The 22,345-nt window shown below is 41.1% G+C and overlaps 1 protein-coding gene and 1 long non-coding RNA gene across 3 annotated transcripts in view; one reads left to right on the plus strand and one right to left on the minus strand.

The window, feature by feature from the left end:
- LOC134520390 (uncharacterized) overlaps window positions 1-19,479 on the minus strand; it is a 32,475-nt gene extending 12,996 nt beyond the window's left edge. Inside the window, exons 1-2 of the long non-coding RNA XR_010072434.1 lie at window positions 19,344-19,479; window positions 10,088-10,885 (exon numbers count right to left, since the gene is read on the minus strand). This is a non-coding gene — a long non-coding RNA (uncharacterized LOC134520390). The remainder of the gene's footprint in view (window positions 1-10,087; window positions 10,886-19,343) is intronic.
- Window positions 2,105-6,250, plus strand: RAMAC (RNA guanine-7 methyltransferase activating subunit). 2 transcript variants are annotated; one of them, XM_063345637.1, is made up of 3 exons: window positions 2,105-2,243; window positions 3,907-4,081; window positions 5,087-6,250. In XM_063345637.1, exons 2-3 carry the CDS (start codon window positions 3,915-3,917, stop codon window positions 5,265-5,267), a joined length of 348 nt encoding a protein of 115 aa, XP_063201707.1. In that variant the 5' UTR covers window positions 2,105-2,243; window positions 3,907-3,914; the 3' UTR covers window positions 5,268-6,250. The 2 variants fall into 2 exon arrangements, with proteins under 2 accessions (XP_063201707.1, XP_063201706.1); XM_063345636.1 differs by lacking the exon at window positions 2,105-2,243 and having other exon boundaries at window positions 3,897-4,081.
- Window positions 19,480-22,345: the final 2,866 nt, after the last annotated feature.

A 22,345-nucleotide genomic window follows, 5' to 3' on the forward strand; every position in this document is an offset into this window, starting at 1 on the left:
CCTTTGAGGCTTCATCACACTACAGTAGACTTCAGAGATGCTGATTATGAGATTGTGTTTGTACAAAAACACATTAATTACTCAGAGAGGCTTGAAGTGAGCAGAGAGATTGCAAGAGTGGATTATCAAGTCCTCAATCTTGACAACACTTGGAGCTAGACCTTTTAAGTACTCGGGCACTTACTATGTGTTGTGTGAGGCATTTAGTGGGTGTTGAAAGACCTACTTGGTGGCAATATCCATTTTTGAGTGCCTTTATTCCTTTAAAATTCACCTGCCACTTTGGCTTTTTTATAGTTTGAACTTCAGTATAGCACCTCTGAGAAATCTTAGAAAACCGCCACCCGGATCACGGTCTCCTTGATGTTATAACCCATAGCAGGCACAAAGACGTGCCATGAATAAAGATCCAAAGCACAAACATCATATATAAATGAACATGATATATATAATTATGTGCCACTCTGATTTAGCCATTCCCTGCAAATGTTCTTCTATGCAGAATATGCTGACGAGAACACCTTAGCAAGACTGTAATTTGTGAAGTACACTGCTCACAGCATTTACAGGGGGCCCACGCCTTCAACAGGCCCATGCCTTAGATTATGTATATGCTTAAATGTATGGATGACTTTAGTCTATAATTAAAAGTTTAATATTAAATTAAGTTTGGTCTTTTATGAAAAATGTCACCCGTGAAACGGCAGACTAGAGCCTCAAAAAAAAGAAGTATCTCCCTTTTATTAAGGATCATCTCATGAATTTTATGCATTAAATCCTCTGTAGACACACCTGAAACTGCAATATCCAGTGGTCAAAATGAAACTTGTCTGAGGAAGAAATAAAATCCTACTTACTTCTGCCCATTCCGAAAGGGCAGTGAGTAGAACACGGATTATATCAGGAAAATGTAAGCTAAAATATATTATTTTTCAGCCTCAATGACAATTTGTTTGGCCTAGAACTAGCTATCCAGGCTAAGATATTTGCATTAGGCTGTTTGGATTGAGGTCATCGCTTCTATTTTGCAAGTGACAATACACTCCTACTATAGGTCATGCAGGAGAGCAGGCTGTAATTATTTCTGTTTACATCAAACAAAGGGCACTTATTCTGGTCTAATATTTTTGGAGAATTGGATGCCGCTGTCGCTGTTGCTGGGGTGTTTTGTTTCAAGTGACGTACTCCATTATCAGTCTCCATGCTTTGCTAGTGCCTGTGAGCAATAGAGTCTCTAGTAGAGCTTATGAAAAACCATTGCTTTCTATAAGAGTCCTACAAAAAAATCCATTTCTTATACACAGCACGAGAGGCCATTTAAAACCCATTGGCTTAGGAGCTGCGGGAAGTAGCAACGCAAAGACGTCAGAACTGTGGAAACAAGGCAAACAGGAGAAGAGGGGCACCAATGCCATTTCTGCTTCAGGAAGGTCTGGATGCCACCAGTCATTCAGAGGAGAGAGGCGACACCGCATCCCCACACTGCAAATCCTTTGGGCAGCGAGCTGTTAATAACTGCTGTGGCACTTCATAAATTAATAACAACGCCCAGGGCCGCAGAAGTACAGCAGGGGAGGTACAGTTCCCTGCCTGTAGCTACTTACACGCACAAAGACTTCGTTTAGGAAAAGTTTGGTGCTCACACGTAACTTCAGGTGTATTAAAGGCGACAGGACTAACCACTTGCTACAGCACCAGGTGGGAGCGTAAATATGTTCCTGAGGCAGACGCCAAACCAGAATTACTTCAGTTTACACAGAATTATTCAGCTGCCAAAAAGGCTCCATGTCCTCTTAGTTTCCTCTCACGGTAGCCAACACACTTCTGAACTTTTTGATACCTGAAATACACTTCAAATCGCATTATCAAACAGCCACGTAAAGCGCCGTGTTTGCTTTACCCTTTTCGGTTGTGCCTTCCTGTGAAACATCCAAGTATCGCCTCCTCAAAACCCGCCTAGGAGCCGAGGAAAGGGCCCCAACAAATCTCAGTACTATTTATGCGACCGTGTTTTGTACCAAATCCTAATTTGAGGGCATCAAGGCTTACACTTTTGCGGGCTTCCCACAGCCGCCGGGGCAGGTGCCGCCTCAGGCCGGCGTCCCCTCAGCGCGCCCGTGGCGCGCTGAGGGGACGCCGGCCTGAGGCGGCACCGCCCCGGCGGCGGCGAAGGGGAAGCGGCGGGGCCCGGCCCGGAAGAGGAGGGCTTTCCGCGGCGGTTCGGCGGCGGCTGGCGGAGCAGGGTGAGGGGAACGGTTGTCTGTGAGGGAGGAGGGTGGCGGGAAGAAGGCGAGACCCGCCATGAGGGGACGGTGCTCCGGCCCGACGCGCCGTGAGGGGAAAGAGGGCTCCGGCGCCAGCCCCTCCTGAGGGGAGTGAGCCCCGTCCGTTGGGGACGCGGGGGAAAGTGTGGGGGTCTCTCCTGTTATCGTCCCCCCGCAGGATGAATACTGATATTAAAATTACTAATCGTGAGGAGAGCAGCTCCCACTGCTCCCTGGAGAAGGCTGTAGTGGTATGTGGGGGGGTCCTCAGGGCAGAGTGTGTTGTCGTGTCGTGTCGTCCGTCCCCCCCCCCCCCCCCCAAGTCTGAGGAGCGAAATTCCTTGGAGATAGCTCATTAAAAACTAACGAGGTTAGCTCATGGCACAAAAAAAAAAAAAAAGGAGAGTGAAGTCACTGGACATCCTGCAGGAATAACTCCTACACTTGCTTCCGAAAGATTTACACTGCGTCATTAGGTGGGAAGGCTGCAGATGGGCTCTGGAGATCACCAGGCGGTGATGCTGATGAAAGGGGAGTTCAGTCTACAGAAAGAGTTCTGTACTGTATTCCCCATAAACATCCCGCTTACTTACCCTAGTCTTAAGCTGCTCATGGGCACAGCAGGGAGAAGAATAGAAGAATCAGGCTTGGTCATTTAAGGTATATATTTTAGCCCTCAGCGTCCAGAAGAAACCTGCCTCCTCCTTCCTTCCCTCCAGTTTGCAAGGTGAATATTGCCTGCAAATCTTCAGGAGATGGCAGAAAAGCTTATTCTGGAAGTCGAGAGGCAAAGACCTTTAATGTTCTGAATTAGCCCGAGTTGTTAAGGCATAGAGCCTTTCTCAGCTGCATCTGCTATTAGGGACAGACTTTTACTGATGGATAGTACTAGATAGCACCAACGCTGAAGGGCAAATGCATATATACCAGATAAATAAGGAAACTAAGGCCTTGAACGCCAATCCCATCACAGAGGCATATTATGAGGTAACTTAACATCCTCTTAGGTGCTGTCCTTTCCCTGAATCAAGTTATTAACACAAACGTTATTGTGAATAAATCTGATTCTTTTACTTTGCTGGCTATGTGTATCTGTAGGCTTCGCATGATATTCTACCTTAGCAAACTTTTCACAGTGATTGTAGTAATGTTTTTACTGTCAAAAATGGATTAGGAGTAGATTGGGAGTACATTCTGAAGAAATACTTTTTTCTATTACTGACCCTCAGGAATGTCCTGTATCTCTCTACGACAGCTCATCTAATCTAGGTTTATCAAAATTGATTCAAAGGTGATGCTGCGTAATGGCTGACTACATTAGGTATTAATATGAGCTGAATTTCTCCTGTGTGGATGGAGTCCCTTAAAACCACTCCCAGTGTTTAGACAGATCAGTATCCGCATATCCAGTATAGATGTCCAAAGACTGCACATAGAATTGGAACTGCTTTCCATCAGAGATAAACTATTCAGGAAAGTTATTTTCAGTCTTAGATCATCAGGACTTAAAAGTCAGTCACCTATGCTGTGCCCAAAACTTAACTGCTGTGTTAATCTGAGTGTAACTTTTCATTTTGGTAGCTATTACATTAAGAGTCTTCGTACATTGCTAAAGCCGCTTTTATTGTGTTCATGTTTCAAGTTTTCAGAATGACTTCCTTGGTTGACATGCCCCTGAATTATGAAAAGATGTTTGCTCATCGATTCACATCAGATGATGAAGAATACCAAGAATATCTGAAACGTCCTGCTGATCCCCCTCCTATAGTTGAAGAATGGAGAAACAGATCTGGTGGCAACCAGAGAAACAGAGATCGGTACTGATTCTTTTATCTAGTAGAAATGACTGTAAAATCCATCATCCAGTCTGTCTAGCAAGTGCTGCGTTACCTGCCTACTGCAAAATATTTGAATTATTTCTTCAGGATGTAATTGCAGCTTTTTACTGAATTCTGGGACAGAAACATCTGATTTTTGTGTGACTGAAAAACAACGATTACAGCATAGAGTATGTTTGGCAATAGTAACATCAGCCTTTAATATAAAGTAGTTAAACTCCAGTCCAACTAACAATTGGGGAGGCTTCTTAACTAAATACCTAAATAGGATTTGTGCCTTACATGAAGAAAAGGACAACGTTCTAACTTTTTCTCACCCTGGAAGCTTGTCATTAAGTTAAACACAGAATTGATTTCTAAGATTAAAAAAATCCCCATGATTGTTTAAGGAGATGTTCTTACAAAACTGTGGTTCTTTGAACTAATGAACTCTTACATCTACACTCTGGGCACAAACTGAACCTCATGTAAACGTTGTTTGTCTACACCACACCATTGTGAAAACAGTGGTGGTATGGATTTTAGGGAATATGCAAATTCCAGGACTCTGTCTGGTTAGGTAGCTAAATTGTACTTAAGCCTGCTTTGCCACAGCTTTCAACCATGAAGCTACTAGATGGACCCTGGCTTTGATACAGCTACAGATGTATCTTGTGGTTGCTTTTTAGATACATGGTCTGTTTGAGTCTCTATTCAGAGTTCCAGCAGTTCACCTAATGCCTGTGAATACTTTGTGTTAGGAAACAGACTGTCCTTCTGTGGCTTAGCAAATAGCGTGTTGGGTAGCAGTAAGAAATTAATGAATGATCTCAGATAACTGTAGATATGTTTTCATCAGTTTTTCATAAAAAACTATCAGTAATTGAGCGTATAAAGACTTACATGACAGTTTTCATGAAAACTGTAAAATTTAGGAGTTCACTATTATTTACCTTTCAAGAAGTCACAGTTTACGTGAATCTTTGACATTTCTTTTCGTTGCAGGTTTCAAGATGGCAGATATTTTAGAGGGGACAGATACAACTGGCAAGGTGACTACAGATCTAATCAGAGGCCAGAAAGAAGTTGGGGCAATAACTACCAGCAGCACAGACAAGGACAATCGTACTCCTCCCACTACGGCTACAACTCCTACAACCCAGGGCCCCGTTACCATCCCTACTGATGATGCGTGTGGTTTGAAAGTCCAGTAATGCTGTGTAACAAATTCAGTTAGACTTCAGTTTTCTTATTCCACTGTTTTATAGATATCTGGAGAATCAGTATTACAGTCCATTGCTGTTTATCTGTAGTATGAATTGAAAAAGGGAATACCTTTTATGAATAATGAAAGCATATTATACAGAGTTTGTTTAGAGTCTGTAGATCTTAGATTAAATTTCTTTCTCGTTCTTTTGCCTGAATACATAACTGTAAATCTTAGATTAAATTTCTTTCTCATTCTTTTGTCTGAATATATACTAGTATACTTTTTCCATCACTGAAATTTGTCTCTTACATTTTAGGAAACACACCAGGTCAGGGGAAACCAGCTGCGGTTTGTGTGCAGCCTGTAACAGTGGCACATCGCCCTAAGATAGTTCTTTTTGAAAGCGACATACTGTGTCTTTCTCTGGAGAAAATTTCTTAGTTTGGCTTTTGATGGTGATAGAAGCTCAGTTTTGTTTGAATTTCAGATGCATTAAACCTGGGAAGAGAGATGCTAATATAGAAATATTTTATGGCATCAGCAATAGTGTCTGTTGACTCAATGACTTCAATTTATTTGCAGTGTTCCTCTTAAAACATAGTGTAAAAGTTGGAATAAAAATTAAGTAGTTTAAATATGTATCTTATTGTAGTAGTTTTACCTGAGAAGTGATACCAGACGTAGATTAATTTGTATAATCTTAAAATAAATTTGGTATGTGCATAACAACTTCTGAAATTCCCATTTCAGTAAAGCTGTAAAATTAATAATTGCAATTAGTTTGTAATAAATACTTTGTGCATGTTATAGAAGAAAGAAACCGTAATAAGTACTGTTCTGCATACTTTTTCTGCATGAGAAAAATAGCATAAGCAGCGCAGAGTGTTATTCAGTTCTTAGAATTTAAGTTTTGTGGGTTTTTTAAGTCTTCACACAATAAAATTATAGTTCAAGTGTAACGATGTTTCTGAGTATTTCTGAAACGGACTTTTGAAACATCCAGAATTGCAACACTGTCACCTGTGCTGATAGCTGCACAGAAGCAGCTCCGACAGGGACACGTTAATGCTGGACACCTGTTGGCTCAAGTTAGAAGAATGGCCTACTCGGCTACAGCCGAGAGGATGAGACACACTGTGATTAATTAGAAGCCTGAAGTGTTAATCCACTGTCTTACATTCTACTATAATAGGGTCAAAGTTCTCATTTTCACCATTTACGTGATGAGCTAATTTGTATCAGGAGAGCAGAGCATTTCTTTGTACTTGACATTTTCTTCAGCTGTACAGAAACACGGAACCATCCATGCTGACTATTGAGTCATGACACTATGTGATAAGGAGCGCAAATTAGCGCATCTTGATTTAAAAGCAAAGAATAAATACAGAAGTGAAAAGCACAGTCTCACAGCCCATGGGATGCTTTTTAGAGCCGAAGAGTATGTTCTCCACTGATCTTAGAAACACGCACCGTACGTAGCTTTTACATAGTCTGTGATACAAAAGCCGTTGATACAAGTGTCTCCACCTGCCTAAGTATTTGTGTTCTCTGCTTTTCATTAAGTATTGTTAACTCTGATACAGTTTTTAATATCCCACTCCCTGAAGTATTTGCCTTGAATTCAGTTGTTTGTTTAACCTTGGAAATCTTTGAGCGAAAGGTTTGCTTTTCCTTAAGGAGTTCTACTGGATGAAATACACCCTTTTTAGCCCGTGTTAACATGGCGGAGCTGTTACACTGGGGGATACACGATCATGCAAAGCTCCTCTTGGTGCACTATGGAGAGCCTGCAAGTTGGCATGGTGGAATTCCCTTTTAATGCAGAATCCCATGCAAAACGCCAGCTGCCCCAGGCTCCCCCCTCCAGGAAGGGAGCGCGTCTCTCTCTGCAAAGAGCCTGACACCGCCAGCTCTGCCACGGAAGCCAGGCTGCGCCTGGATGTTCTTTCTTCCTTACCATCTGGGGTAGCATCTCAGGTTGAAACAAAACCTGGCAAAAGGCATGGATTCTGCCTCATCTGTTGCCTTTCCTCAAGACCAATAACTATTTTATTTTTAGTGCCCTTCACCTAGTGAATAAAGAATCCCCAACACTGTGCCCAAGCTGTAGAAGCAGAGAGATTTGGATGGCTGAAGTGGAAGTTATGACTTAGAATCACACATTTCATGATCTCAGCTCTCTTATTCTGAGTTTCTCAACTGCGAGATGAGGAGACATGCAGGCCAGGGCAGCTTCCCGGTTTCTGTCTTTACATTCCTGAGCTCTCAATTCAACTATAAGGACTCATATGATTTACAAAACTTTTCCTTGGACCAATTACGACAAGAATGCAATTTTTTGGGGGGAATACATTTCTAAATAGATGTATGCCTTGCACTGGAGAGAAAGGTAAATAGAATTCAAAATATAGTACCTGCAGTAGTTTCCACTTAGATGAATTAGTATTTATTATAAAGTCCAGTTTACTTTTTCTGTCAAGCTAAATAAAAGCAGTAAGTATTGCCTGCAACTACCGTTTGTGCATTTCCGTGTGTTATACAGATAACAAAACTGCAGCCGGGTAGCTTTAGCATTTGCAACTTCAAACACTACAGAAATTGTTTGCTTTAACTATGCTGGAGATTGCGGAGTAAAGATTAATATTCAGTGTCTGGAATCTGACTTTAAGAAATCTCTTCCATCTGACATTTGCTCAGACATCATTATTATCATGAATAAAACAAAAGAAAGATAAGTGTTATGTATTAAAAAATGACTGCCACATTACTGAGTGTTTGAACACGCCAGAAGTTCTCAATATGGCTCTTGCAGCAGTTCTAAATCCGCTTCTGAACACATACAGCAATTTTGTATGGACTGTTAATTGATAACTGAAGAATTACCATGCTAAATTACAGGTGCTGTGGCAAACAACTAAGAAAACTCAGTAGCTTTCATACAATGTCTTAACTAGCTTTTTAAAAAATGCTAAAGGCTTTCAAATCACAGCTAAGCCACTAGATACTGGAAGGCAAAAGAAAGTGCATAGTAAAAAAAAAAAAAAAAATTGTGTGATTTGTGAGATACCATTTTACAAGTGTTCACTGCTATTCAAGCTCTATTTTATCCCAGCTCTGCAGCTGGGAATAGCAGCGTGCAGACGTGCTCTGAAAGGTTAGTTAGAAGCTGAACTACTTTCAAGAGGCTCTCTAGTACAGATTTCAGACAGGGAAGACAAGTGTCGCTTCTGATACACGTATAATCAACATTCAACTTCTAGAACAAAAAAGATATTTAATCTATTGTTCAAATATATTTGAATATATCGCAGCAGTTACATATTTGAACATATTTCAACTCATACTATCAATTTGCTAATAAATATTCTGCTTAACCAAGAAACGTGTTCACATGTGCTTCTTATACTGAGACGTTGAAAGGAAAATTCTTTTTTTTGTATCAAATTTAAGCTAAGGTTTTGTCTGCCACCACCCCTATTCCTTAGGAAAAAAACCAATACATCTCTGAATTACACAACTCCAGGTGAATTTTGTTAGCTGATCCAACTTGTGCAGTCAGACCTTCCCTCACTGACAAACAAGAGGGGTGGGAGCATGGAGCAAGAAGGAAGGGAGAATGGGGCTGCCTCTTCCAGCAGCTACTGACCGCCTCAGGAGTGATTTAACAACACTGCACCTTCCTTGCCTTTCCATTTTCAGGAAAAATTACTATAATCTGTCCCCTTGTCCCTGCACATTAGAAGAGAGCTATGTAACCCTGCTGAAATTATGCACAGCGCTGATATTCTAATGACCATAGGCGAAGCAAGATTAAAGGGCAGGGCAGGTTTCCCTGGGAGTACCTGGGAAACACAACTCATGGAGGCAAATCCTAGAGATCAAACCAGAGTCCAGCGGCTCCCGCACTGCCAGGAGAGCAGACGGCAGCTGTGCTATGGTGGTGCACAATGATCTTGCCTCTCAAGAGGATTATTTTTTCATTAGGCCCCCCAGGCTGGAATTTATTTTTGTGTTTACCATGGCCTATATTTTCCTTCAGTAAAGCACGGACTGCACTTAGTGGTTGTCAGTCCTCATTTGCTTATGTGAAACAGTGATGCCAAAGTGCTATTTCTATACAGCTCGCCCCCTGACTTTCTAAGTACCCAGTCCTGTTAAAACGTAAACATATTACAAGAGATGGTGAAAGGTGGTAATAATGATGTTTTACTCTCAGCCTAACAAACACACAAGAGGATAAATCACATCATCACCCCCAATGGTTACCTCTTGTGTTATTGCGACTAGCGGGAGTACAAATTAATGTTGTCTTTTGCCTAACACAGAGATGCTTTTTTTTCAAATAATACTTCAGCGGATGGATGACTTTTTTTCCAGAAGTATGGGCTGCCTTCTTTTTTCTTCTATTTTGCATATTGTGTAAATCAAACTTTGCTTCACTAATAAAAGATGTATCAATAACAAGCATCAAAACTGCTCCTGCTCATTGTTTGAAGAAAAAACTTATCTACTCAAAGATGAGTTAAAGTTAAGGAAACAACTTAGTCATTTGTTATAGAACTACAAAAATAACGGGGGCCCAACCTGATCTATGAAAAAAAATAATTTTCAAGGATTCAAGCAGAATCTTCAAACTGAAACATGATACATGCTAAAGAATGATTACGACACAAAGCTTTTTCAAAGTTCTTGTTCCGTATGAGGGAAGACAATTTGGTATTTATATACCCACATAAATTAAATACTTAAGATTGCAATTAATACTGTTGAGATAAAGATTAAAAAAACAAGCATACCGTAAGGAGTTTCACGTAGCTTCTGGCCACCGTGTTCCACATTTAGCATGATCAAAAAACAGATGCTCTTTGTCCAAAGTCACGGCTGAAGTTTGTTTCTGAAGAAATGCTTGAAATGATACATTTTCTATTGAAAATGTGCTCAAGAAAAATAAAGTAACATTAATAATTGCCAAGTGCAACCAGCCCCTAATGATTACATATTCTTTTTACAAAATAAAAAGAAAATCATTTTTTCCATAGCGAAGACCTGGTTTTTAAGTTTTACCCTTCTGTAGTCATCAAGTCATCTTGATGTATGAATGCCACTGAGACCTAAAACAAAGTATGTTCAAACTACTGCTTCAGTGGTTTTCATAGCATGACCATTTAAACACAACATGGGAAACCTCTGGAGGTCAGATCAGCTTAGTACAAGAGCACTGTGTGGACACATGTTCTTCTCAGATCAAGCTCCTGTGACCTATTTATAAGCCACATGCTTGAAGTGCCTGCTCTGAAGCGAGCTGATGGAGCATCCAGCTTGGGGTACGCATCCCCTCCTCTAAACCCCAGCTACAGCTCCACTGCTAGAGGAACGGAAAGGAGCTTTACCTTAAATTGCCAACATGGACAAATCCTATTTCTCCAGCCCTGCAGCTCAGGGAATACTTCCATCAGCAGAATTACATTTTTTGTTGTTCTAAGATAAGATGAGAGTGGGAGGGTGTGCTGTACAGCCCAGGCGAAGACGGGAAGGAGCACGGCTGAGCTGAAGGAACAATTGCTTCATGGCCATTTCCTCCTGCATCCTGAACCCTGTAGGGGAAAATAAGTTTTGAGATATGATTATTTGTTATCAAGTGACTTTACTGCCATGCCACAGCCTGGGGGGGTAAAAAAAAGAGAAATTCCTTCCTCCTCCACAGACTCCAGGGACCTCCCCAGCATAAAACAAGCCGGCAGAATATGGACCGAGGAATCTGGAAGCAGTTAAGCAGCTGGCTCATTACGCTGGCAGAGTTTAAGTCCTTAAGCAAGGTGGAGAGATCCAAGGGGCGATAAACAAATAACTATTGATCACATATTCTGCAGTCTGGGTAAATCCAATTGAAGAACCTCTTTAGACCTCCCCAGCAGGATTTTCGTTTTTAGAGACAAAATGGATTTAGACTAGGTAATACAAGATCAGCCTAATCTTACTTCCCTCCATACCTGCATTAGACATATTCCTACTACCAGCCTAAAAATGTTTTTTAAATCTGATACTGTTTTTACTCTCTCTTCTTCCTGTCACCATGCAGGCACCAAACTACTTATTTCAGATATATCTGCTTTACTAGTTCCTCATATTCTTGAACAATCCTGCAGACAAGACCTATTAAAGCTACTTTAAAATTCTAAAAAGACAACTTTGCCAGAGTGCCAGTCATCCTACCTGAATTAAAAAGAAAGTTAAAAGGAAAAGATGTTTTCAAAGATAGAACCAGACACGCGTGTTAATTCCCAGCTCAGCTACAAACCAGTTTTAATGCTTTTGTGTCTCAGCTTCCATCCGTAACGCAGTGGTAGGTCTGCCCTGTTTCCCTCTTCTGTGCCTTGGTATTTCGGCTACAAACCCTCCCAGGCAGGGGCTGCTCTGCCTAAAGCATAGGTACGGCGTATAACAATCTCCGCTGGGGTCTGTATCTCTCAACACAATGCATTAGAAACATTCTGGTGAGAGAATGAAATTTTAAATATTTTAGATACTATGAAGGCAGTGACTTGGCTTAAACACTGCCTTTATGTCACTCCACAGTTACACAGTGTAGTTTTTAGAGGCGTACAGCTGGGATTCTGTGGCCTAGCAAGCTCTCAAAGCTAGACCTGCACTAAACAATAAGTGATTCTAATCCTATGGGCGTAGTAGAAAAGCCCTTCAAAAATGTAAGTAGCATAAAGACAGCCTCATCATAGCTAAGAGGTACGGGCAGTCCAATTTGATAGTTAACACTGAATTAAAGATAAGTGAATTAAAAACAAGGGACAATCTATGCAAACCAGATTCCACATCAATAAAACTTGTGACTGTTACTGTATTGAATGTACTATTCATTTATATTCAATTGATTTTAAAAACATTCATGCACACACCACACAATCAGGGCAAGAGTGAGTAAAATTCCAGCGTTATGCAAGTGTTACAGTGCTTGTCCTTTTTTAAATCAAGTAGATGCAAACATTTTAATGCAAACTACTGAATACATAGTTAAGCATCCAAGTTTCAAAAACATTAAAGTTTTTTTCTGTGCCTAGAGCAAAAGAGGAGGAAAGAAAATACAGTGGTAAGGGGAGGAGTGGAGAAGTCATCTCTGATGGAAGAGGGAATGCACTGTTGCAAGAAAAGGAGAGAGAAGACTGACAGAGCAGCCATTGCAAGAAATGTGCCTTATCAGAAATTAAAAAGTCGTCTTCTAGAAGAGTCTACTGAAAAGTCAGAGTGTCCTTAGTAGCTGAGAAGACCGAGTCTTCTGACGGAAGGTAAAATATAAATCTATTTAAAAGCCGTTTGTGATTGATGAGAACTGGAAGACAAAGATGGCATCACAGTCCCTTGGCAAGAAAATTCCTCCAGATGGCATCTATTTCTCATTAATGCTCTGGGGGAGGATCCTAGACATCCCAGCAGGTCCTGTCGTGACTTTGGATTCAAAGCTGTCCACAAACTGAGCTGCTCTTTGGCTCAACTCCACTTTGGCTGCACATGCATATGGCACGCAGCAGCACTACAGGACATCGGCTGATGAATGGCTTTAACTGTTAATTTCTGTCTCTGTAGATCACACCTCCTACACTGTCTTTTAAAAGGCAGAAACCTGTCTGTAACCATGCCACCCAAGACACGGCTCAGAAAATCTTCTCAGTCTCTTCACGTTTTCTGCTACTACTATACAAACTTTGAGGATTGCTAGAAAGCACTAAGAATTGTAACACACACACACACACAAAAAGGAAGGAAATCTTAACAAGTGAATGTCAGCTCATTTTTGGTTATTCACACCTCCCAAAGTGAGCACCAAGGTGACCAAAAAGTCAGCCTTGAGTTAAGACTGTATCAAATATCTGCATCTTGGTGTCATTTGGCAAAATCAGAGCAGAGCTTTAAAACAGTCTCTAAACTGAAAAATCTTCACTCCCTGTCCATCACCAGCCTCTTTCACTCCACCTGTGGTGGTGCCACCATACCATCATCCCATCCCTCACACACACGGAACATTTGTAGTTGGATTGGGGTTTTTTTGTCCAACCTAATTTTAGATGAATTGAGGGACAGATTTTCTACGCTTCCCTCTGGAGGCTATTCTCTGAACCTCCTGGAGCTCGTTCCTTCTTTCTTCACCATGGCGTAAGTATGTTTTTTATATATATACATATATATATAGGAGGAAGTATACCTCTTCCTCCTCTACCCTGTTATCATCAGCTATTTGTCACTTTGGGATAGCTTCATTGTGGAACAGCATGTGGCAGTGACCTCATAGTATTTTTGCCCACATCACTTGAGATAAGAGCAGCCTATTCTGGGATCCCAGCTGAGCTCCGGGGAGCCCAGGATCCGTAAAGTGCTAAGCACCTAGCCAAATCTCCACCCAGCTCCCTACTCCTGCTTGCAAGAGAGACAAGCAGAGTTTAATATGGCAGTCTCAACCTTAACTTAACATCCTTAACGCAGGAGTGCCTCAGTTTCAACAGCTGAAAGGAGGCTATTTAACAAAAGAAAATGACTTTAGGTAAAAAAAAACCTCATTGACACCTCACTACGATTTGTCTGGGTTAACACACAGGGGTGGAGAACACTACAGACCTGAAAGAAGCACAGGCTCCAAAGAGTAGGATTTATTTGAATTCCTATGGATTAAGCCGCTAAATAAACCCCACTATTTTCTGTGAGCATAACAGATATAGGAGCAGTCAGTCCACTGCAGCATGCTGGAAACCTAAACTAATGTTGTAACGCATGAAAGACCTTGCGCATGTAACATCTGCATCACAACCCGGGCAGGGAAGCGCCACGCTGGGTCTGCGCTCCTTCCGAGGCCGGGGATGCCCCGCGTGCCCCCCGACATCGCTGGCCTGCTGGCAAACCAGAGAGCGCACGAGTTGGTAACCAGGCTGATTATCTGCCAGCAGATGATAAACTGCAGGCTCCCATGCAGGAACAGCCAGACCTTCTATTTTAACTAGCAAAATGCTATAGCGGAATCACTGATCTGTAGTTGGGATTTTACTTAATTCAATAAATTGTTTGCTGCGTGTCCACATCTTGCTCTGTTTCCAAGTCAAATTAACACACCACTTCAGGCTCAGATAAGCAATACATCCCGAATACTGATACAGGCCAGAATGCGATTATACTAAAATCAGTTTATAAATCCTCTTCATTGGCCCTTTGTCAGGAAACTTCACTATACACAAGAGGAGGTAAAGGAATAAAACGAAATCAAACACAGTATGCTTAAGGAACAATTAAAATAGGTATTTTAATTCACCTTTGTAACCTTCTAAGAGCTTTCAAATTTATATGGCTTTAAATGATAATGATTTTGACAAAAAACATTTTTTCCTCTGTGAAAGGTATTAGCAGGAAATTGAAAAGCTGAAGGAAAATGAAATTGCATTTTTCACATTTGTTACGAGTCCCACTCTAACTGTGCAGCAGGAGAGGTATTTGTCATGCGTAGCCTGTCCTTCTCTTTGGATGCTCTCTTCCAATTTGGACTGGAAGCACGGTGTGTTAAAGGATCATTAACCAAAGTCACGTACACCAGCTCTCCCTCACAAACGAACACCGCAAACACTGCAGCGGCCACAAAGACACTGTATAATCAGGGCACAGTGTAGAGCTGCTGGCTCACACAAGACAAAGTAGACAGACTAAACTACTCAAAGAAGTCTTTTTTTCCCTAAAACACACCCATCCCAAAGAAAGGGCAAGGCAGTGGCCTGGCAGCTGCTGAAGGGCTCCTCAGAGCTCGTCTATCTCACCCGCAAAGTGCAGAACCTCCAGACATCCCTCCGGCCCCAAGGGACCCTGCCACCTTCAGTCTTAGCACGACCAGTGTTATTACCTGCCTTCTGGATGGACAGCGTTCTTATCCCTCATATTTACACTAAGTTTCAAGCACGTAACAGGCACTTTACACTGCGAACGCATTATGAAAGATGATGGGAGACAGATACGACCTTGCACTGGCTTGTACAAGTGGTGATGTTGGGACTGAGTATTGTTTCACAGAACAAAGGGCTGGGTCACAGCCGTATCACAGAACGTTTTCACATCATCACACTCCAAGAAGTTTTGAAATAGAGTCGTAACCCCGGTTGCACAGATTCATAAAGCAATCAGATCCCATGGTGAGAGGTATACTGAGGTACAGGGAAGAACTGCTTCCTTCATAGTTATATTCCTGTCTCCGGGCACTAAATGCAGTATCTCTGACTACTAAAATGCAGTCAGACGACGCAATGCACTTCCAAAATTACAGAAAACCAGTTTTTTGAAACTGAATTCATTCCTGTTTAGTTTCTCCCACATAAACCTGTCTTTTATATAGCACTCTTGGCCCCTAACACAGACAGGTTGATATATGCCCCAGCATTCTGGAAATCATTTTAGGTTGGTGTTTTTGCCATAAAAGAGAGGAATGCAATGCCTGGGGTAGCAAAGAAAACTGAACAAGATTTTCATCTCCTTCCAAGAGTCTCATGATCTACTTTTAAATCTTTTTCCATTGCTATTTAATGGCATCATAATTACTGTAAGTCTCTAGCGTTCAGAATAACCACAAAACAAATACAACCTTGATTATGCTCTTATTATTATTTGTATTACAGTGGCAACAAGAGACTTGGAGCTCTACCAAAGCAACAGAAGAGTGGTATCTCCAAGAACCCGCATCTAATCTAGAATGAGAATTTGTAGGTTATTACAAACAGAAAAGACTGGGGGGAATGGACAAAACACAGAGGTTGCTATACCTAGTTTACATGCTCTTATTTTCTTATTTAGAAGTCTGACATTCTTCTTTGGAAAAGATTCTGTCCTTCATGAAACTGGAGACAAAGATAATCAGCAGTCCTAGTCTCTAGAATTGGCTCAAACCTCATTGCTTAGGACAAGTTCTTTAAAATCCTCAAACACAGCTACCTCCCCTGCTGCCAGTCCAACGTTCACAGCAGACTTGATAGCTTATTCTCTGCTGCCAAACCTGCCTCCAGTCACACTTTTTTGTTACAACTAAGAAGTCACAGATTTATTTATCCTCTAAAACCGTGGGCTGTATTTATCCTCTAAAACTGAACAGGCATGTAGCAGCAGACCAAAGGCTTCTTTGTGGAGAAAGCACATCATTTCAGAAGAAACAAAGACGGGTGTCTCTTCTGCTCAGTGCTGTTCGCAGACAGTAAAGCAAAGGAAAACAAGTCTTTGATTTACCCTTTCACATACGGCACCATTGAATGAGTCAGTTAATCAGAAGACCTGATTTTACCATTCCCAAGTGATTTCACTTAAACCTTGACATGTCATCCCCTTTTGGTATTTGTGCTTTTTCAACAGTGGAAATTAATACACCAGAGGGGCTAGGTCTATAATTCAGAGATGAAAGGTGGCAATGATGGGTATAAATTTCTCCAAGTTCAAATTTCTCTTCTAATTAGAGTCTTAACGCTTTCTTTTCTGACATAGAAATAGAAGACAGCATTTCATATTTTGAAACAATTCTTAATACAGTCCACAGTTATCTCCCCCTGCAGAGCAAACTCCCACCGTATCCACTAACCCGACTGAGCGTTTCTGGCAGCAGCTCCTCCCTCTGCCCAAAGCTGGAGGCTGAGCTCCCAGCACTGCCAACTTTGCCTAATGGAAACCTGTGGGAGGCTTCACAACCCTTTGGATGAAGCTCCGAGATAAGAGGAGACCCCAGGAGGTGCAGTTGGCCGACTCCGGTGTCAAGGGGATGTGCCAGCCTCTCGCAGCAATTAGAGAGTGTTAGTCCTGCCTTGCTGTGAAGGGTAATGGCTCAGTCACCAAAACGAAAAAATACTGGCAAACTGTAGATGCCTTTGTAGAATCAATTTACCGAAATGAGATGGGAAGGCAGAATAGATTAACTGCTTACGAGGAGCTCACCAACTCTTCCATCTGAATTTGTATTTTAACCCGCACAGCTCTAAATAACAACAGCATCAGTAGATGCTCTTCCTACATTACACATCAATAGCCCTTATATCAACCTATCATTTCAGAAAATGAATCTTTCCTTCCTGAAAAATTTCAGATTGGTATTTAAGGGCTCAGGATTCACATTAAGAAGGACATAGGTAATATCCTTTTTCCCAACCAGATTCACAGATTGCAAGTAAAAAATAACTGTGAAAGTTATATTGCAAATTATTACTTTTACAGTCTTTGAAAACATGACAGGTTTTCTCCTCATTCTGACTTGAGTGCTAAACAGCAGAGCAGGTGCTATAAAATATCTAGAGTCTCTCACACTCTCTATTCTGTGCATGTTCCTCCCCAGCAGAGCTTAGAAGGACACGCAGCAAATACTTCCAACAAGCCAAGCAAAATTACTCCTAGCTCAATAAATGACCTTCGATTAATGTAAATTATTCTGCATTTTTTCCCCCTTTCCCCACCACATTTTATTTTCTTTATATTTGGATTGCAGAAGCTCACTTAGTATGCAAACCCAGGAATCAAACAAACAAGCTCCGTTTCTCCAGAGAGTGTCATCAAGGTACCTCCCACTGGATAATTGCAGGACAAAGCCTAAAACCCAGGCTGGAAATAGCTAAGATCTGAAAATGAACTAACAGAAATTCCTTCTTTAAGTTTATAAGCCCAAGTGTGTAAAATTTGGAGCACTTCACTAAATTCTTGCCCAGGTAAGAAGACCAAGTAGGTCCACTGAAGTGAACAAGAATCATATGCAGCTGAGAAATGAAGGGTCTTCTGTAGAAAAAGTTGTTAAACACCATTTTCCATAACACATGCTCTAACGGAACTTTTCTTTGCAGCCCTGTGACATGAACAGTGGTGCAGAAAGGTTTCTGTTTCTTGTGGAGGAGCAAGATCAGAGAAAAAAATACTTTCCAATTCAGATTTGCAATGGTAACCCCATAAAGCTGACAGAAAGGCTTATGGCAAGCACTGGTATTACACATTCTTTTTGTCTGTTTCTTTAAGCACATAACACATGTATACAAACACCTCCACTGACAGGCTCACTTTACTTATTTTTGCAGCTTTAGAATTTATATACTTTTCAGACTACTGAAAGTTGTGTTTAATTAGCTCTTACACCTTCTCTTCTTTTACACACAAATGCATTTGGCTACTGAAAGACTGGCCTTGCCACACATTCACAATTTAATGACAGCTATTGTCAAATCAGTGTTTTCAGATGCTCTAATTTCACATTTATCTTTTGCCAGAAATATTGCCTGGCGCTGTATTAAATAAAGAAAAAACTTTATTCTAGCTGATATGTGACAGTAATCACAGCAAACAGAAGTCATACAGTTTGAGAACATCATTACAAGCTGATAATCTTTAAAAAAATATTTAACAAAATGCTCCTGGGTCTGCTTTAGTAGCTGAACCTGAACTCAGTGAGGAAGTGACTGAGCAGAATCAGACATCCTCTTTAAGTAAAATTAGCCAAGTGCAATTTGCCTGGCTGGCCCCCTCTATGTATTAGCATTTATATTCAGCCAGTGATGAGCTTAATCAGGTTTTTCAAACAAAAAGAAAAACATCCCCCTCCAAAACCATAAACCTATCAGGTTTATTAGGAACAGACTGCACTTCCATTGTAAAAAGGCAACTAAGAAACTGAAGAAAATTGTCTGTTCAGAAGTGTATCCTAGTAGCTAATGGCAAATTTTGCTGAGAGCGGAAACATGACCTCACATACATGCTAGCTGATTCCTGTCAGATTTAGTGAAGAAAAAAGGAGACACTTTATTAAAGGGCAAATGCCAGGAGGCTCCACAGAGCTGCTACAGGGCCTGCTGGGGAGGGACAGGTTTGCCCTCTGTTTGCAAAGATTATATCCCAAGGTCTTTTTCCCCCATCCCACAATGAGTGTATCTCAAAGAGCTGTCAGGCCCAAGAAACAGAAAAAGAAATGCAGGAGCATCTAAGGAGCATCAGCAGCAATGCTGATGTGACAACTAAAGAGCAGGAACAAGCCCAGAGAGCCTGGTCCTGCTGGAGGGCACTTACCTGAAACAGCAGCAGCAGCAGCAAAACTGAAGGTGGGAGGCAGCAAGAGGCCACAGGAACCCCGTCTCAGAGACGGCAGGAAGGTGGTGAGCACATCTGCTGATACCACTGTGAAATTTAACCTTCTGAACCTCCTGAACACCAGAAAAGCAGCAAAAAATTATGTAGATTTTAAGACAAGCTATTGAAAGTAGCAATGGTTAAAAAAAAAAGGTTCCACAGAAATAGCTTGTTTTCAACTTGCTAACGCCTCTTTCAGACAGATGGGCACCAAGTATGTCCAAACACTTATTGAGAGCTTTGAAATTTTTTATAGATTATGCCTTAGTGCATCCTGGTTTGCAAAACACCTGGCCAAAGGAACAACGTGCTGCAGCCCTTCCCAGCTGCACTGCACAGGTACTAGGGTAATGGAAAAAAAGGCAACTTCATGACAATTGCCCCAGAATTACACTTTGAAACCCCAGTTATTCTCTTAAGGCAGACAACTGCTTTATCTGAGCAGCACAAAATGAGGCTTTGACCCTCCGTTGTTCATTCCAACGTTCTCTTCTCCTTAAGTCCATGGTTAACTGTTCTCTTTACAGCATGTTTCTATAGTGACCAACTGCTAAATTGATCCTCGATATATTTCCCTTTCCACTCCCCTTACTTCAGACTTGGAAACTCAAAATGTGATTTAAACAAAATTCCAAAAACTCAGCCTGGGGCTGTAGTAAGATGGTATGGTAGACTCCTTCATCACTCTAACTTCCCCAGCTCTTGAAACAATGCAAAAACAAATAAATGCAGCATTTATAGATGAAAGCAGAATTCTTCATGGCTCGCTAACAATTACTTGAAAAGCTAATACATAAAGGACCAGGAAGAAATGAATTCCCAGCACCTCAGAGAAGTGTCAGACTCCACCTTTCATGCAAGTATTTCATTTCTTCAGCAGCTTTTTGACTGTTTATTTGGCCTTGGTTACATTAACAGCACTTCGCCCCAAGTGCGGCAGCCTTCCTGGAGAATAATAACCAAGATACCCTTTCCACGTGGGTAAAGCACCGTGTTCCCAGAAGGAGACAGGGGAGCACATTTTTATAACAGTTAATACAGCAATGAATCATCCTCCCGAGATAAAGACTAAAAATATTAAGAGGGGCATATAGTAGGTTGAAATAATAAAAAAAAATTAAAAAAGGGACTCAGCTGGTTCAAGTTTTACATATGCAAATAAACAGTATGAGAGGGGAAACAGAGTGAGACATATGAAGTAATGATCAGAAAGATCAGGTGTATCTTCAGCCCGGAGGCTGAAAGAAGGAAGATATTAAACTGTACTTTCTGGTAAATTGCCACTGCCAATTATTGACAAAGTTGTCAATTATACGGGATTATTCAGACTGATGATACCTGAAGAAATGGGGACTTAGAAAACACTTGGGACTAAAAGGAGAGATAGGAATGCACTGCAGATGATAAATGGAGTGGACTGAAAGTAAAAGAGCAAAGAGGCCAGCTCCAGGGAGTATAATTAAATATTCTTAATTAGAGGACTCCGACTAAACCATGCACCTACTTTCGAAGTTGGATTTTAGAAAATAAATATTAACCGAGTGGAAGAAACCCAAGAATGTTCTATGCCATAAGACTGCTCAGTATAGAATTTATTCGGATAACTTTTATTTTGCTATTGTTTAAACAACTTAATTATACAAAAAAAATGCCATGACTGCCCAGGTCTGTAAGCAGTAAGATATTAAATCACCATTAGACAGATTTTCCTGAAATTGGTCAGACAATGCATTAGGAAAAGAGGACAGTGCTTGAGTCAACAGTAGGTGAGTAATCATGTAGCTTAATGCACACGGATAAAACAGGGACCAGCAAATAAAAGGAGGGTAGCAACTGGCACCACAGTGTTTTTAAGCTGGATAAGGAGTAAGAGTTAAGTTTTATTTTGAGACAAGGGATGTGAACAGTGTTTTGAAATTCTTGGAAAAAGCCTCATGCAATATCACAAAGCTCTGTTCTATTATAAACATACTCTGATGAAGAGTTAGGGATGTTTGTTACCACATTTTTCTCAATAGAATGAAAGTTTTTACATTGTGTTTATGAAGAGACAGGTGACAGGTTAGGATTTCAATACAAGATTTGAAAGAACTAGGCCTAAATCACAGTTTTGGCATTGACTTGTTTGGTCACCCAGCCTGCTTAACTCTTCTGTTTCTCACTCTTGATATACAACGGACCAGCAATTCCTGCCTGCCAGGCATTTCACCAGGACACACATATCCACAACCAAGATATTATGGATATAATTGGAAGACTGGATGAAAAACATTGATATAAGAGGCGCTTAGATATTAGATATGGCAACACCCCAGTGTTATTTATACTAACCTTCTAAAACAATTGTGGTTACTCATATTTGATAAATCCTCAGCACATAAAGGCTTTATTTGCCACACTGCCAGCTAGTTCGCTGCTTCAGTCTTAAGTGAGACAGGGCGCTACTACCAGGAGAACTTAATTTCCGTCCCTCTGCTTTGACTGCTGCTGTGGCTTTCATCTGTCATAGCTTTTTTTACACAATCACTGCGGCCTCAACTAAGTAATGCCTTGAGCAACAGAAGCTAGGGCTTCAATACATGCCACCAATAATATTTTTGCTTCCTAAGAAGCAAGGCTGAAAAACAGCCAACTGCAACAAGCTTTGAAAGGATACTGTATGATAATTGAACTGGACAGATTAAAGTGAGTCTTAAATGCCATATTACAATCCAGATGAAAAGAAAAAGTACTTGGCTTGGCCAAGCACAAAATCAGTGTTCTATAAATGGCTCCACCCTCCCCACACACTTGTGGGGAAAACAAAAATGCAATAGGAAGGAGGGCACAGTGGTTGTTTTCTCAAGGACTAACAAACTTCCTAGCTGAACAGTACTTGTCTTCTGATTGACAAGTGATGAATATGACAATATGCCTGGCTCACATTACATCAAAATGACAGC

This window comes from Chroicocephalus ridibundus, chromosome 9, assembly GCF_963924245.1.
Source record: "Chroicocephalus ridibundus chromosome 9, bChrRid1.1, whole genome shotgun sequence".
Classification (NCBI taxonomy): domain Eukaryota; kingdom Metazoa; phylum Chordata; class Aves; order Charadriiformes; family Laridae; genus Chroicocephalus; species Chroicocephalus ridibundus.

What these genes read in the sequence shown, in the direction of transcription:
- RAMAC (XM_063345636.1), top strand. Translation starts at nt 3,897, where the DNA reads ATGTTTCAAGTTTTCAGAATGACTTCCTTGGTTGACATGCCCCTGAAT. An exon ending in AACCAGAGAAACAGAGATCG is followed by an intron (nt 4,082 to 5,086) that starts GTACTGATTCTT and finishes TTTTCGTTGCAG; the next exon opens with GTTTCAAGATGGCAGATATT.